A 17,793-nucleotide genomic window follows, 5' to 3' on the forward strand; every position below is an offset into this window, starting at 1 on the left:
GAGGGTGGGAGGGAGATGCAAGAGGGAGGAGATATGGGGATATATGTATATGTACAGCTGATTCACTTTGTTATAGAGCATCAACTAACACAACAATGTAAATCAATTATACTCCAATAAAAATGTTTAAAAAATGGGCAAAATGACCTAAAGAGACATTTCTCCAAAGAAGACATACAGATGGCCAAGAGGCACATGAAATGATGCTCAACATCACTAATGATTAGAGAAATGCAAATCAAAACTACAATGAGGTATCACCTCACACCGGTCAGAATGGCCATCATCAAAAAGTCTACAAACAATAAATGTTGGAGAGGGTATGGAGAAAAGGGAACCCTCATACACTATTGGGGGGAATGTAAACTGGTACAGCCACTATGAAGAACAGTATGGAGTTTCCTTAAAAAACGACATATAGAACTACCATGTAATCCAGCAATCCCACTCCTGAGTATATATCTGGAGAAAACCATAATTCAAAAAGATACATGCACCCCAATGTTCAGTGCAGCACTATTTACTATAGCCAAGACATGGAAGCAAACTAAATGTCCATTGACAGAGGAATGGATACAAAAGATGCAGTACATATACACAATGGAATATTACTTAGCCATAAAAAAGAATGAAATAGGGTTTCCCTGGTGGCGCAGTGGTTGAGAGCCCGCCTGCCGATGCAGGGGACACGGGTTCGTGCCCCAGTCTGGGAAGATCCCACATGCCACGCAGCGGCTGGGCCCATGAGCCATGGCCACTCAGCCTGCGCGTCCAGACCCTGTGCTCCGCAACGGGAGAGGCCACAACAGTGAGAGGCCCGCGTACCGCAAAAAAAAAAAAAAAGAATGAAATAATGCCATTTGCAGCAACATGGATGGATCTAGAGATTATCATACTGGGTGAATTAAGTCAGACAGAGAAAGACAAATATCATATGATATCACTCATATGTGGAATCTAATTTTTAAAAAATGATACAAATAAACTTATCTACAAAACAGAAACAGACTTACAGATAACAAAAAACAAACTTATGGCTACCAAAGGGGAAATGTGGCGGGCAAGGTCGGGGGGAATCAGGAGCTTGGGATTAACATAGACACACTACTATATATAAAATAGATAACCAACAAGGACCTACTGTACAACACAGGGAACTCTACTCAATATTCTGTGATAACCTATATAAGAAAAGAATCTGAAAAAGAATTAATATATGTATATGTATAACTGAATGACTTTGCCATACACCTGAAACTAATACAACACTGTAAATCAAATATACCCCAATAAAATTTAAAAACAAACAAAAATGAATGGATAAAGAAGATGTGACATATATATATACTATGGACTATTGCTCAGCCATTAAAAAGAATGAAATCTGCCATTTGCAACAACATGGATGGCCTTAGAGGGTATTATGCTAAGTGAAATAAGTCAGAGAGAGAAAGACAAATACATATGATTTCACTTGTATGTGAAATCTAAAAAGCAAAACAAACAAACAGAAACAGAGTCAGAGATACAGAGAACAAACAGGTGGTTGTTAAAGGGGAGGAAAATGGGGGGAGGAGAAAGATGAGGGAGATTAAGAGGCACAAACTTCATGCTATAAAATAAATGAGTAATGGGTATGAAATGTACAGGGCAGGGAATATAGTCAACAATTATATAATATCTTTGTATGGTGACAGATAGTAACTATACTTATCATGGCGATTATTTTTAAATGTATAGAAATATCAAATCACTATGAGGTATACCAGGAACTAACATATAATACTGTAGGTCAAATACAGTTCAAAAACAAACAAACTTATAGGAAGAGAGATCAGATTTGTGGTTACCAGAGGCAGGGGGTACAGAGAGGGAAACTGGATGAAGGTAGTCAAAGGGTACAAACTTCCAGTTACAAGATAAATATCAGGGATGCAATACACAACATGACAAATATAATTAACACTGTTGTACATAATATATGAAAGTGAAAAGCATAAATTCTAAGAGTTCTCATCACAAGGAAAAAATTTTTTTCTATTTCTTTAATTTTCTATCTATACAAGATAATGGATATTCACTAAACTTACTGTGGTAATCATTTTATGATGTACGTAGGTCAAATCATTATGCAGTACACCTTAAACTTAAAGTGCTATATGTCAATTATGATTTCAATAAAACTGGGAGAAAAAAAAATCTGAGAAACGTCACTGCCAAGAGGAGCCTGAGGAGATACAATGACTAAATGTAATGTAGTAGCTCTGCAACAGAAAAAGGACATTAGGTAAAATCTAAGTAAATCTAATGAACTTTAGTTTAAAAAAAAAGGAAAGGAAAGGAAGATGACAATGTCCTATCAAATGGCTCAAGGGTACATTTGAAGTGGCAAAAGAATCAGTAAACCTGAAGATAGATCGACAGAGCTTATGCATTCCAAATAACAGAGAGAAAAAAGAACAAAGAAAAATGAACAGAGCCTCAGAGAAATATGAGGCACCATTAAGTGCACTAACATATGCATAAAGGGAGCATTAGAAGGAGAAAAGAAAGAGAAAGGAGCATAAAAAATATTTTAAAAATAATGGCTGAAAAGTTGCCAAATTTATTGAAATCATTAATTTATATATCCAGGGAGCTCAGTGAAGTTCCAGTAGGATAAAGGCAAAGAGATCCAAGAAAGACACATCATGCTCAAAATGCTAAAGCCAAAGACAAGAAGAAAATCTTGAAAGCAGAAGAGAAAATCAATTGATCACGTACAAAAGGATCCCAATAACATTAATAGCTGACTTCTCATCAGACACAATGGAAGCTTTCCCCCTAAGATCACCTGGACTATTATTCACCAATAAAAAGGAATGAAGTACTGATACATCCTACAACATTTATGTATTAGCTACATTGCTAACTTGGACACTAAATATTCCTTTTTTCCTTCATTATGGAGGCCCAGATTTTTCTGGAAGGTGCTTGGGCAGTTCTGTTTTATCACTAATACTGTAAGACGCACAGAGTTGTAGCTCCTTAAAACTTACCGATTAGAAACAATCTAGTTTGCCTCTTTACCACCATTTGAGTGACTCAAGCATTACAGGGTTGGGTATGAAGTAAGCTGCTCTCTGTGGTGCTGACACATCAAGGTGGACCAGGGTGATGACTTCCAAAGCTGAGTCTACTTGCTGGTTTGGTCCCTAAGGAAGTTTTTACTCATCTGCAATGAAACGAGAGAAATAAGCACAGTGCATAAAGTTTTTCATAAAGTTAATGCTATTCAGTATAAATAACTACTTTATTGTATATTTGTGTCCAACTCAGGATGTTAAAATATTATTTTAACACAGAAAATAAATAGAAAACAGTGGGAATAATAATATTGGTAGTTTTAAGGTACTTATCTGATACAACATAATGGTGACAACCCTTTGTTGGTATCCCTATTTATTTTTATTTTACCAGTCTACAAAATCCAAAAGTCTGAGAGCCAACTCCCTTGGGATGCCACTGTGTAACTGGGAAGTAAGGGGAGCCATGCGTCCCCTTCTCTGTCCTCCATGCTTTATTTATAATGAGGCTTGAATTGCAGGGTAGTTGTAGCAGGAACTAATTTTTGCATAGGTCATGGGTGACCACTGCAATCCCTACAGAGCTGGAGAGACAAGACCCCCAATTATCAGCAAACCATGGGAATCACTCCACACCCCACCTACAAAGGACTATGTGTGGCTGTCTGTAGCATAAAAATATAAATAAAACTTTCACTGAGAGGTTGGACTATGACCTTGCCCAAGCTAAGGCAGTATTGCATAGCACGGACACTGGAGTTAGACAGACATGAGTTCAAACCTGGGCTCTTCCATAATTAGCAGTGAGACCTAACATCTTTGTGTCTCAGTTTCCCAACAATAAAGTAGAGCTAATAATAGTGAGTTTTGTAAGGATTAAATAGAAACGCATATAAATTGCATAGTATATAGTAAATGGTCAATAAATTTTTGCCATAATAATTTGTAGCTATTGTCCACCATAGTGTAGAGCCTACAGTAGACTATGAGGTCCCTCTCTCCCCCAACCCATTTCTCAGTAATAAAATGGGCAATGCCTGACTTTAGCCACAGTTCTCAATTCTCTGTAGATGAGTTACATGCAGCTGTCTCTTTATCTTATGTGTACCAAGAGTTAACTATAAAAATGCCCTTTTAAAACCAAAGTGTGGGACTTCCCTGGTGGCGCAGTGGTTAAGAATCCGCCTGCCAATGCAGGGGACATGGCTCGAGCCCTGGTCTGGGAAGATCCCACATGCCGCGGAGCAACTAAGCCCGTGCGCCACAACTACTGAGCCTGCGGTCTAGAGCCCACAAGACACAACTACTGAAGCCCGCACACCTAGAGCCCACGCTCTGCAACAAGAGAAGCCACCGCAATGAGAAGCCAGAGCACTGCAACAAAGAGTAGCCCCTGCTCACCACAAATAAAGCCCACGCACAGCAACGAAGACCCAATGCAGCCAAAAACAAATAAATAAAATAAGTTTATTTTAAAAAAATTCTAAAACCGAAGTGTGTATGCATCACAAAATTTGTTTTACATTATTATTATTATCTAACATTTACTAAGCACTATTTGCCAGGTACTATACTAAGTACTTTTCATGAATTATCTCTTTTAAACCTTATCACAATGCCAACAGGTAAATTTGATTGATACCCACATTTACAAGTGAGGAAAGTAAAGCCTAGGGGGAAGGCACAAAAACACCACATTCACTTTGCCTGATGTCACACAACCAGTAAAAGAAAACAGAGACCTTGATTTGTCTGGTTCTAAAGCCCTTACTCCTCATCCCTGTGCACTACTGCCTCCCTTTGGCTCCTTGTTTCCTCTCCTTCACACTAAATATATCCAGGGGTATAGACCTAAATATTCCCATTTTACAGACAGACAGATTGAGGCTGAGAAAGAAGCTAACACCACCCAAGTACTCTCACCAGAGCTCAGAATTGAGAGCCTTTTCCTGCCTCATCTCTGCAGGTGCCCATCAATATAGGTACGGTAAAAACCGAGCTGAGGAGGATGCCAGGAGGTACCTGGTAGAAAAAGAAAAGCTGGAGAAAGAGAAAGAGACAATCCGGACAGAGCTGATGGCACTGCGGCAGGAAAAGAGGGAACTAAAGGAAGCCATTCGGAACAGCCCAGGTATCTATGTGGGTGTGGTCCTGAGCACAAGGGGGTCTCATCCTTGACACCTCCCCTGGCATCTGCCACCTGGTTTCTTACCAGGAACAGGTGGGCTTCTCCTCCCCTTTCTCCTCCCCCTCCTCCCCCTCCTCCTCAACATCATCATCATCTCTCCTGACTAATGGAAGTGCCACTGATTTAATAACTGCTTTTACAGTGAGAAGATGAAAAAGCGTACAAATGTGTACACTTAATGTGGTAAAATAAGATCTGATTTTAGAAATGCTAAAATGTGAAAAACAGTGTGCCTTAGAATCGTGGAAGAGATATTTTGAACCTCACATTAACTCATTCATTCACAGATATGCTCTGAGCACCCAAATGTGTGATACATTGGTTCACACACTGGGAATAATGGATGGTGACACTTTACCAGGATCTTCTTCTGAAATCCAGGACCGTGGCCTCTGCAGGCCCTGCATGCCCTGGGCTCCTCTGCACCCCACTTTCTGCTGTGTTTCTGTTGAATTCTCTCTATAGCTGCAGTTCAGCACACTTTCAGACTGAGGTTTCTGAACATGCTGGAGGGAACAGAGGTCCTGCCCTTATAAAGAATACATCCAAGGTCACATAGCCCCATGAGAATCTGATGGAACCTATGGACCCTTTCCTAAGGGAGAAAACCCCCACAAATCACAATGTTGCAAACAATATCAGGAGCTCCTGTGCCCCCAGAGTCATAGACTGCCTAGGAGTCCATGAGCCTCAGGTTGAGAAGTTCTGGCTTAAAGACTTGTTCTGTGTGGCTAGGAACCATAATCTATGGGAAGAAGGCACATAAAGGCAGTTTGGTTTCTGGGCTTCCCTGGTGGCTCAGTAGTTAAGAATCCACCTGCCAATGCAGGGGAAACGGGTTCGAGCCCTGGTCTGGGAAGATCCCGCATGCCGCGGAGCAACTAAGCCCGTGTGCCACAATTACTGAGCCTGCACTCTAGAGCCCGCGAGCCATAACTACTGAGCCCATGTGCCACAACTACTGAAGCCTGCGCACCTAGAGCCCATGCTCCACAACAAGAGAAGTCATCGCAATGAAAAGACTGCGCACCACAATGAAGAGTAGCCCCCGCTCATCACAACTAGAGTAAGTCTGCGCGCAGCAACGAAGACCCAACGCAGCCAAAAATAGATAAAATAAAATAAAATTTTAAAAAATTATTAAAAAAAAAAAAACAGGCAGTTTGGTTTCAATATAAAGAACTTTCTAAGCGTCAGAATAGGGTTTGGAGCAGGTCAACTTGACTGTCCAAACTTGTCCTGCTCAGTTTTTTCCTATAGCATATCAGTTTTTGACATCTTAGATTATTTATTATATTTATTATATTGTTTTCTCTCCCTCCCTCCCTCCCTCTCTCTCTCTCTCTCTCACACACACACACACACACACACACACACACACACAACTGTAAGTTCAATAAGGGCAAAGATCTTTGCCTGTTTTGTTCACTGATATATCCCAAGGGCACAGAACTGTGCCCAGTACCTAGCAAGCACTCAATAACTATTTACTGAATGAATGAATGAACAAATGAACGAACAAATGAATGAAAAGAACAACCATTACTAGAAAACCCTCCAGTGCAGCCTCCTCGGGACAAACAATGGAACTAATCTTTAAACGTGGTAAGATCCAAAACAGCTCTTGGCACAAAGAAGGTCCTAATATAGATTTGTTGGCTTAAACTGAATAAGCAGCAAAATCCTAGCAGGAACTTGTGATCAATGCAAAGCCTGTGTTATGATTCTTGGTTACAAGTAAGAGAAACCAAAGTGAAACTGGCTTAGAAATGAAAAGAAAAATGTAATTGGAAACTTAAGTGTTCAGATATAGCAAGGTCCAGGGACTTAAATTATGTCACCAGGAAACATATTTCTCTAATTCTTGCTTCTGCCTTCCCCTACATTGGTTTCATTCTCTGCTCCTCATGGTGGTATAAAGGCTACACAGCTCTAGCCATCACCCAATCCATGCAGCCACTCCAGCAGAGAGGCTTCTCTTCCCAATAGCCCCCATAAACACCTCGGGATTCACTTTGATTGAACCAGCTTTGATCCCTCAACCAACCACTGTGACCAAAAAATGAGATATAATTATGGGCCAGGTCTAAGTTATGTGCCAATCCCCTGAACTAGGAGTGAAGTCAGCCCCATCCAAACTATAGGGAGTGAGAGGAGAATGAGGAAATGGGTATTGGGCAGATAAAAACCACACACCCCTGCATGGAGCTGGAACCCCAGGTCCAAAGTCCATCCCTTAACAAGAAGTGAGGCCTGGAATGGCCCTCTGGGAAGGCAGACTAGGGCCTGAGGCCTGCCAGGGAGAAAACCCCCACAAATCACAATGTTGCAAACAATATCAGGAGCTCCTGTGCCCCCAGAGTCATAGACTGCCTAGGAGTCCATGAGCCTCAGGTTGAGAAGTTCTGGCTTAAAGACTTGTTCTGTGTGGCTAGGAACCATAATCTATGGGAAGAAGGCACATAAAGGCAGTTTGGTTTCTGGGCTTCCCTGGTGGCTCAGTAGTTAAGAATCCACCTGCCAATGCAGGGGAAACGGGTTCGAGCCCTGGTCTGGGAAGATCCCGCATGCCGCGGAGCAACTAAGCCCGTGTGCCACAATTACTGAGCCTGCACTCTAGAGCCCGCGAGCCATAACTACTGAGCCCATGTGCCACAACTACTGAAGCCTGCGCACCTAGAGCCCATGCTCCACAACAAGAGAAGTCATCGCAATGAAAAGACTGCGCACCACAATGAAGAGTAGCCCCCGCTCATCACAACTAGAGTAAGTCTGCGCGCAGCAACGAAGACCCAACGCAGCCAAAAATAGATAAAATAAAATAAAATTTTAAAAAATTATTAAAAAAAAAAAAACAGGCAGTTTGGTTTCAATATAAAGAACTTTCTAAGCGTCAGAATAGGGTTTGGAGCAGGTCAACTTGACTGTCCAAACTTGTCCTGCTCAGTTTTTTCCTATAGCATATCAGTTTTTGACATCTTAGATTATTTATTATATTTATTATATTGTTTTCTCTCCCTCCCTCCCTCCCTCTCTCTCTCTCTCTCTCACACACACACACACACACACACACACACACACACAACTGTAAGTTCAATAAGGGCAAAGATCTTTGCCTGTTTTGTTCACTGATATATCCCAAGGGCACAGAACTGTGCCCAGTACCTAGCAAGCACTCAATAACTATTTACTGAATGAATGAATGAACAAATGAACGAACAAATGAATGAAAAGAACAACCATTACTAGAAAACCCTCCAGTGCAGCCTCCTCGGGACAAACAATGGAACTAATCTTTAAACGTGGTAAGATCCAAAACAGCTCTTGGCACAAAGAAGGTCCTAATATAGATTTGTTGGCTTAAACTGAATAAGCAGCAAAATCCTAGCAGGAACTTGTGATCAATGCAAAGCCTGTGTTATGATTCTTGGTTACAAGTAAGAGAAACCAAAGTGAAACTGGCTTAGAAATGAAAAGAAAAATGTAATTGGAAACTTAAGTGTTCAGATATAGCAAGGTCCAGGGACTTAAATTATGTCACCAGGAAACATATTTCTCTAATTCTTGCTTCTGCCTTCCCCTACATTGGTTTCATTCTCTGCTCCTCATGGTGGTATAAAGGCTACACAGCTCTAGCCATCACCCAATCCATGCAGCCACTCCAGCAGAGAGGCTTCTCTTCCCAATAGCCCCCATAAACACCTCGGGATTCACTTTGATTGAACCAGCTTTGATCCCTCAACCAACCACTGTGACCAAAAAATGAGATATAATTATGGGCCAGGTCTAAGTTATGTGCCAATCCCCTGAACTAGGAGTGAAGTCAGCCCCATCCAAACTATAGGGAGTGAGAGGAGAATGAGGAAATGGGTATTGGGCAGATAAAAACCACACACCCCTGCATGGAGCTGGAACCCCAGGTCCAAAGTCCATCCCTTAACAAGAAGTGAGGCCTGGAATGGCCCTCTGGGAAGGCAGACTAGGGCCTGAGGCCTGCCAAACTCCCTGATGCTTCTGGCCAAACCAGGCTCAGCTATTTCTCATAGATGTCTTTGGACACAGGGGCAAAGTTAAAAGCTCTGGAAGAGGCCTTGGCCACCCTGGAAGCTCAGTGTCGGGTGAAGGAAGAGGGCCGTATCGACCTAGAGCTGCGGCTGGTGGCTGTGAAGGAGCGCTTGCAGCAGTCCCTGGCAGGGGGCCCAGCCCTGGGGCTCTGCGTGAACAGCAAGAACAAGAGCGGGGTGAGTCTACTCCCTTTTGCACCAGGGGCAGCTGCTCCTCAATACCCTCATATGCTACAGATCTTCATGATCATTCTTTGGGGGTAGGAGTTATGCTTATTTACAAATGAGAAACCTGAGGCCCTAAGAGGAGAGGAAACATGCCATAAGTGGCACAGCTATGAAAGAGACTCTTGGAGCAAGTTCTCTGGCCTGTCTTCTCTCCACTGAAGCACTACTATTTGACTTTTTATTCTGAATGTGATCTTAGAAGTGGCCTTGAGGTTACTGATAATAATAATATACTATACTGAATAAGAATAACAAACTTGTATTGCTCAATTACCATAGGCCAGTACAGCATCTTAACCTGTATGATTTCACACAATCTTCGCAGCAGTCCTATGAGGTAGTACTATGTGTATTCACCCCATATGACATACAAGGAAACTAAGGTTCAGATGTTCCATTATGTGCTCAAGGTCACTCACTTAAGTGGGAGACAGGATCCCAAACCCAGGAAGTCTGACTCCAGAGCCTTGCTTTAGCCACCAGGCACATGCCCTCTCCTAGGATCCCCAGTGTACCAGTCCCTGTACTCAGGGCTTTGAATCCATTATCTCTAATGCTCCCAGCAACCATCACCTTGAATGGGATGTCCTCAGGGAGAACTTCACAGACCTCAGTCTGTATCAGTGTCTCAACCTCAGCACTACTGCCAATAATTTTTTGTAGGACTGTCATGTGCAGTGTGAGATATTTAGTAGCATCCCTAGCCTCTACCCACTTGATGCCAGTAGCTCCATGCCCAGTTATGAGGACCAAAAATGTCTCCAGAAATTGCCAAATGTCCCCTAGGAGGACAAAATTGCCCCCATTTGGGAACCACTGGTCTAAACTAACAGTCTCATCTGTTATTCTGCTTCATAGCACTTAACCACAATTTGTGTGTGAATATATGTATATGTATACATGTATATATAGTATATTCATGTCCTTACATTCTGTCTCCCCCACTAGATTGTATTTTTATTAAGAACTGGACTATGTCTGTTTTGTTTATCATTATAGCTCTAGTGCTTCAGAATCTGAAAAATAGTAGAAGTGCAATAAATGTTTGTCAAATGAATAAATGTTATACCTGCTTTTACACAAGGAAATGGGAGACTCAGAGAGATGAAATAACTGGTCTGATAAGTGTGAGTTGTCCTTGGGAACAGTATTCCTATTGCTGTCCTAGGTCAGGCCACACCTCATGACTCTAAAGCCAGAGCAGTTTCTTCCACTCCTACACTTCCATTGCGAGGGGCATTTCCAACCTCATTTACAGAAGAAGGGCTTAGGGGCTAGGGACAAAACAACTTCCCAGAGTCACAGAGGGCTGGTGGAGAAGTAGAAGTGGTTCCCTCATCCCAGCTGCTTCCTCCCACCAGCATGCCCTGATGTTCACATTCCACAGGACTTTTCTCTCCACTTTTGATCCTTGTGATGGCCTTTGGAGACAGAGAGTCTTCTCTAAATTCCCCACAGGCTTAGCCATTAGTATGTCACACTCAAGGAACTACATCCAGCAAGGTACTAAGCAATCACCTGGAAAATATGAGTAAAGGCAGTGTAGAAAATGTGAAGGAATACAGGAGAGAGATTAAGAGACAGGACTGTGGGATTTGAATCCCAACTGTCTCGCTCACCAGCCTTATGGCCTTGAGCAGTGACTTGACCTTCTCATTTGCCTTATCTGTAAAATGGGACAAAATAATAATAGTACCTGCTTTATAGGACTGAAAAGGCTAGATGAGCTAACCTGGTCCATAGTGAGGGTTCAGTCATTTTAATTTTAGTAATTTTAGCCATTATCTTTATTCCAAGGCCCTCAAGTATCTTTTACCCCTCACCCTGTTTGATGCTGACATGTTTGCACAGTGCCTTCTTGGCAGGCTGGGTGTAGTAGTGAGCACTAGACCTCACCTATGGTAACTATTTCTTTTCATCAACAGGAAACTGCAAATAAACCCCAGAACAATGCCCCAGAGCAACCTCTCCCTGTCAATTGTGTTTCTGAGCTGCGGAAGAGGAGCCCATCCATCGTAACCGCCAACCAAGGAAGAGTGCTACAAAAAGCCAAGGTACAGCCACAGATCAGCTAATCAAAATTCAGAGATCTGGAAGCTTCCTTTCTATGGAACCTCACCAAGAACCAAAAAGTCAGCTAGTGAGAAAGGCAGAAAACTGCCAATATATCCATGCAGTAAAACTTTGCTCAGAGGGCAAGACCTTCAAATCTCCTTCAGAACCTACTTATTCTTTCTTAACACATAGTTCTAACAAGCTTTGGTTTCTGAGCCTACAATATGTTTTGAGACATGAAAGGCCCCATTTCGTAGATGAGGAAACTAAGTGAAGGGACTTGCCCAAGGTTATGCAGGGCATCAGTGAGAGAGCTGGGATGCAAATCCATCTCTTCCAAGTCCATAGCTCACTCCATGATACTGGTCCACAGTACTATCTCTGAAACTTGTGTTTCAGAACTTCTTGAATTTTAGAAAGGTAATATGGTGCATATACAATATATGATGAAAAACCCCAAGTTCTCAGGAGGTACTCTGTAAGCAAACATGTTGATAATTCTATAGCAAGGCACATGAATATTCACATCACATTGAATAAATAGATTACAGCCTCATATCACTTCAGGTCAGGTTTTGCCACTAAATGAGTTTGTGCCAAAACACTTAAAAAATGTTTTGGTTTCAGAGCTCTCTGGATTTCAGAATTGCAGATAAGAAAGTGTAGACCTGAAAAACAAATACCTGGGCATTAGGACATGAGATTAGAGAAGTAACCAGCCGAAGGCCAGATCATCTAGATCAGACATCAGCAAACTTTTTCTGGAAAGGGCCAGACAGTAAATATTTGCGGCTTTGTGGACACATGGTCTCTTTCACAAGTCACCTCTGCCATCATAGCAGGAAAGTAGCCACAGACAATATGTAAACGAATGATTAACATGGCTGTGTCCCAATAAAACTTTGTGTATGGACACTGAGATTTGAATTTCAGGGGTCATAAAAAACTATTTTAAAAAAAAAACATTTAAAATCTGAAAAGTCATAGCTGGTGGGTCATACAGAAACATGTAGTAAGCCAGATTTGGCCCATGAGCCATAGTTTGCTTCTCCTTGATCCTTGAAGGCCACTGGAAGAACTTTGGATTTTGTTCTAACATAAAGGAAAGTCACTGGCAAATTCTGACCAAGGAATTTTTAGATATGAATTACATTTTTAAAAGATCATTCTGACTACTATGTTGAGAATGGATGAGGGGATAAGAAAGATCAGTTAGAAGAAGTAACCTTGATGAGAGATTAGAAAGGTTTAGTGGAGGTGATAGTAACTAGCTGGCTTTGGAGGTAGAGCTGAAGGATTTGCTGATGAGGATGTGGAGGATGAGGAAAATAAATAAATCAAGGATGACGCCTAGGTCACTGCCCAGAGCAACTGCAGTCAAGGTGATGAAGACATGAGAGGGACAGGTTGGGAATGGAGAATCCTCCCACCAAGAATTTTCTAACCATCATCTTCTGCCCTGGTTCACCCCATCCCCTCCAGGGCTGGCTGGAAATGCCATGGATTTTTCATAGGTAAAAAGCCATTCACTGCTGGCCCTGACTTCAGTATTCATCTCAGGTGAACTCCTAGACAGCCCTGGGAGAACAGAGCCCTGTGGGTTGCCTGCCCTCACCCTTCCTTACCAAGCTGCTTTGGGCTCTCTCTCATCAGCCTCCTACCACATCCAAAGTGCTGTGGAAAAGCACTGATGCAGTCCCCACTCCCCAGCTTCTTCTGGGCCTCAGTTTCCTTGTCTGAGAAAGACAAACTGTGGTGTTTGAACCCCCTTAGAGATGAGACCCAGCATGGAGAAATGACTTACCCAAGGCCAAAGAAAGGGAGTGGGACTAGGACCCATGACTCTCTGATCTGGCCACGGAGATCTTTATATAATTAGGTGCAGTGGTATGTTTTTTTCCTGCAGGTTACACTAGAATATTTAACAAACTGATACTTCCTGTCTTTCTGTACTTCAGGAATGGGAAATGAAGAAGACCTAGAAAGAGGATGAGGATTTCATCCAAAGGAGATAACACCTTGTCCATCCAAGGCAGAAATGCTTTTTTCACAAGGAGACATCAGAAGACTGGAAGTAGCCCACACTCTCTGGGGCACGCAGAAGACCAGCCTTTATTGTCTGCATGATTATAGGGGACATGGGGAGGGAAGAAGTAGGAGAGAACAGGGAAATGGAGGGCATCCTTATAACTTTACAGAGGGTGGAAATGGGGGTGGAGGGAGACAGAAATCTGCACAGTTGTAAAGGTTTTGTTAAATGTCTTTGCCTTCCCTTCTAAAGAAGAAATGAAAGCACATGTGAATAAGCCATTCCATCCCATTCTCAGCATCCCATTCCCAGTCCTTAGGAAAAAGGAAGGCAGTGCTGAGGCATCGGTGGTACAGTAGAAAGAGACAGGACTTGATCATCTGTTCCTGCTTGTGCCAAATGGATTCATACTGGGCGTTACTGACAACCTCTGGGCAAGATAAATAGAATGAAAAATCAATACAATTATCCCTAACTTGCATGAAGTGAACAAAAACTACAGAGATCACGTAAATTCTACAATCATTCCTCATGATTATAGAATCCTCATGATGCAGAATCCAGAATCCCTGATTTGCGTGTTTACAAATCAGAGATCTGGCAAAGAGGGGTTCAGCAGGCAAAGAGGGGTTCAGCAGCTGACATACTTTAAGCTCACAGTGCTACTCAGTGACAGAAGCATGGATTTCTAATGTCCACAGGATGTTGCAGGCGTTGTAGGATGGGGTCATTTGCTGTCAATCAAGTCCCCTACCTAATTTATATGGCACTCAGGCTCTGGGAGCTATGGCTAGAAATCCAGGTGACACTCCTTGTCTTTAACCTTACCTTGCACTTGGAGGCCCACCAGTCTGCCCTTTCATACCAGCTATCAAGTAAAACTATCATGGAGAACCAAGAGGATGGTGGCTCATTTCTGCCACAGGGGTGCTAAACTTTTTACAGACACTTGATATTTTTATAGGGGAGCAAGGACCTCAAGTCCCAGGCAGTCTCCTAACTGTGCCACTCACTACTTTCTCAACACTGTAGGCACTTTATAGGTCTTTACCACCCTTCCCTCCAATAAAGATAAAACCATTTAACTGTATAAGCTCAGAGGTTAGCTCAAGGGGAAAGAAGAGAAATCCCAGAATAACCTCTGGACACTTTGCTAGAGGCTACACACACTTTTCTTACCTAAGACTTTACATACTTGAGCCTCACCCAAACTTTATCACCCTCTGAGGTAGCTAGAGACCAAAGCAAGTAAAATAACCTGACCAAAAGCACCTGGCTGCCAGTGGCAGAACATAAGACTTAGGGCTAATGAGCCTGGATCCAGACAAGGCTGCTTGAGCCCTGCCTCTGCCACTTACCAGCTGTGACTTTGACCTCTCTGATTGCTTTCCTTACCTGTGAAAACCATGTTAACAATTGTACTCTTCTCCCGAGACTACTGGGGGAAAACCAGGTTAACAACTATACTTTCCTCCCAAGACTACTGGGGGAATTCAATGAGTTAATACACAGGAAACATCTTGTACAGCGTCGAAGAAATAGGAAATGTTCAGCCATAGTGGTTCTTCTTATTAGCTAGATAAGAAACGTCTGACTCAAAATCCTGTGTCCTTTCCACAGAAGAAATGACTTTCACGTGGTTATTACGACCACCAAAAGCTAAAAGGCAACCAATCTATAACTGACCGCTTTCATCCAGATTCCACCTGAGTGTCTTCAGTAACAAAGGAGTTCACATAATCTGAATTGTCAATGTTCTTTTTTAAAATGTGGGTCCTGGAATGGCACCCAACAATCCAACTGTGTCCGAAGTGTGTGTCACATTCTTTCTTATGCAGTTATTTTGAGGTTAAGTGCCTTTTGCCATCAATAGATCTTGGCTCTTTGAGAGGGGATACCCTAGGAAATTAATAATTAACATTTATTGAGCACTCACCACGCATCAGACACTGTTAGCCATGACTGGCTACACAGGCATACAACCTGTGCAGTCAGCCCCACACCTAGCAGGGCCCTGTGCTTGGTTTATTGCTCTGCTATTACCCTCTCAGTAATTTCGAACAACGGGCTCCACACTTTCCTTTTGCCTTTTATGTAGCCGATCCTGGTGCTAACTAATTACTTTTCTAGGTATTATCCCTTTAATCTTTACTAAAACCCTGTGAGATAGGTTCTATTAACCCAGTTTTCATAGTTCAGGAAATAGAAGCCCAGAGAGGTTAGGTAACTCGCTAAAGCCCACAATTAGGAAGTGGGAGAGCCGGCACCTGAATACTTGAAGTCTGACCCTAGAACTCCCCTCCTCTTAGTTCCAAGGATCTATTTCACTCATGTCTCCCCCTCCTCTTGCACTGCAGTATTCAGAAGCACACTAACACTTAATAAATAGATGAATAAGTGGATGCAGCACATTTGGTGTAACTTAGCTAAGAGAAGTGTTAACAAAATGGCTAAAACATGGATGCCAGTTCTGGTTTGGTTGTTTTTTCAAAGTGTAGGGTCATGGTTCTAAAGTGGACTTGAAGTTCCATCCTCCCCAACACTGCGAAGTGTTTGGACTATCAGATTTCTAGTATCACTGGATCCTCAGTGGGGGTCTTTGAGCAGGTTCACCAACCTCTCTGAGCCTCAGTTTTCCCCTAAGTAAAAGAGAATCATAATCCCTCCTTGAACCATGCTGTTCTTTTCCTAGGGCCAAAAGGAAACATAAGGTTGCTGGTTACAACACATTTGAGCTAGGCCCTGGATAGAATATAAGGATGCAGAAGACTCTAGCTTTCTCCTTATGGAACTCACAGACAGGCAGAGAAAAAATATGACCCAAATAGCTACCATACAAGTAAGCCATCCTGTGGTGAAGATTCAGAATGTTGAAGGCATACTTCCCATCCCTTAAAAAAAATTTTTTTTGACATTAGGGACTATCCATTGACTAGTATGGCAACTCCAAGTGCCCTCAACCCCAATCACCAGTCCGTTCTCACAACCTGTCAGGTTTCCATACTAAATCTCTCTAAAATTCATCCACTGCTTCCTATCTCCACTGACACCATCCAACTTCATTAATTCATTCAACAAATGCTGGAACATCTACTATGTGCACCTACTGTACTCGATGTCAGAAAGCACTGCTGTGAACAACACAGAAACTCTCATGAAGCTCATACCCTAGCTGAGAAAACGAACAAAATCCAGCAAAACTGCTGGACATAACTAAAACAGTAGCGACCTTAGATAAAGTGGTTACAAAGGTCTCTCCTGTGAGAAGACCCCAGGACAGAATACAACCCTTCTGTGCACGCACCAGTCCAACAGCTTGTCTCCCCACCGCTTAGACCCAATCTCCTCCTCACAGCAGTCAGTGACCCATTAAACACGTAAAGGCATCGTAACATGTTCCCATTGCAATCAGAGGAAGACTCAAGTTCATTAGACAAAAAAAAAACCTTGAACTACATTAGGGCACTGTTCCACTCTGTTCAGACAAAAAAAAGTCTCTGCCCTAATGGAACTGACACGTTAGTGAGGGGAAATGAAAAAAATACACATTTTAAAACACAGTAAGTCGGGGGTCGGGGAAGGGGAATTGAAGAAAAAAAGCAGGGAAGAGTGATGGGAGATGAGAGTCAGGCTTCGACTTCTTTAATTCCTCAAGTGCTCTGGCCCTGCCTAACCACCGTCTTGTGTTGCTCCTCTGCTTCCTCAAGTACTTCAGTGCCTTACTCGCAATACGCTCCCTCCTGACTTTGCAGATGCTGTTTCCCTCTACCTGAACCAGCTGCCTCTCCTTTTCATCTACTCATTATTCCGCTTTCAGTTCAAAAGTTATTTCCTTTGGGAAAACGCCCCACACTCGGCCATATCGTACTCTAGGCTTCCGCAGCACCAAGCCCCTCACCTTTAAACACCGGTCATATTTTGACTTTATAGGGCGTTAGCAATTGTTTGTTGTGCATAACTTCATGTAAGCTCCTTGAGGGCACAGCTGTTATTCCCTTTGGTCGCCGCGAATTCCGCGCGTAGCACGGAGCCCACGCCCTTGTGACAGGAAACCAACCTACTCGCCGAATACGCAGGGGGGCCGGAAGGGTTGCGTTTCGTCGGAAGACCGGGTAGAAAACGGCGCAGGGCCAACCCGACAAGCAGCGTTCCCATCCGGGTCTC

The 17,793-nt window shown here is 42.7% G+C and overlaps 1 protein-coding gene and 1 long non-coding RNA gene across 7 annotated transcripts in view; one reads left to right on the forward strand and one right to left on the reverse strand.

Moving 5' to 3' along the window:
* Positions 1 to 13,897, forward strand: part of AFAP1L1 (actin filament associated protein 1 like 1) — a 75,702-nt gene extending 61,805 nt beyond the window's left edge. For 4 of the 6 annotated variants that reach the window (XM_055086836.1, XM_028493360.2, XM_007130671.4 and 1 more), the window contains 4 exons: positions 5,032 to 5,196; positions 9,316 to 9,494; positions 11,471 to 11,599; positions 13,559 to 13,897. In XM_055086836.1, the coding sequence (XP_054942811.1) occupies positions 5,032 to 5,196; positions 9,316 to 9,494; positions 11,471 to 11,599; positions 13,559 to 13,582 (497 nt within the window). In that variant the 3' untranslated portion in view covers positions 13,583 to 13,897. Of the gene's footprint in view, positions 1 to 2,634; positions 2,993 to 5,031; positions 5,197 to 9,315; positions 9,495 to 11,470; positions 11,600 to 13,558 lie in introns of those variants that run through there. The other 2 variants (XM_055086838.1, XM_055086840.1) reach the window with 2 other exon arrangements.
* The window catches only part of LOC114486778 (uncharacterized), a 72,068-nt gene extending 54,323 nt beyond the window's left edge, over positions 1 to 17,745 (reverse strand). The window contains exons 1-2 of the long non-coding RNA XR_003681069.2: positions 17,528 to 17,745; positions 3,039 to 3,214 (exon numbers count right to left, since the gene is read on the reverse strand). This is a non-coding gene — a long non-coding RNA (uncharacterized lncRNA). The remainder of the gene's footprint in view (positions 1 to 3,038; positions 3,215 to 17,527) is intronic.
* Positions 17,746 to 17,793: the final 48 nt, after the last annotated feature.

Source organism: Physeter macrocephalus, chromosome 8, assembly GCF_002837175.3.
Source record: "Physeter macrocephalus isolate SW-GA chromosome 8, ASM283717v5, whole genome shotgun sequence".
Classification (NCBI taxonomy): Eukaryota; Metazoa; Chordata; class Mammalia; order Artiodactyla; family Physeteridae; genus Physeter; species Physeter macrocephalus.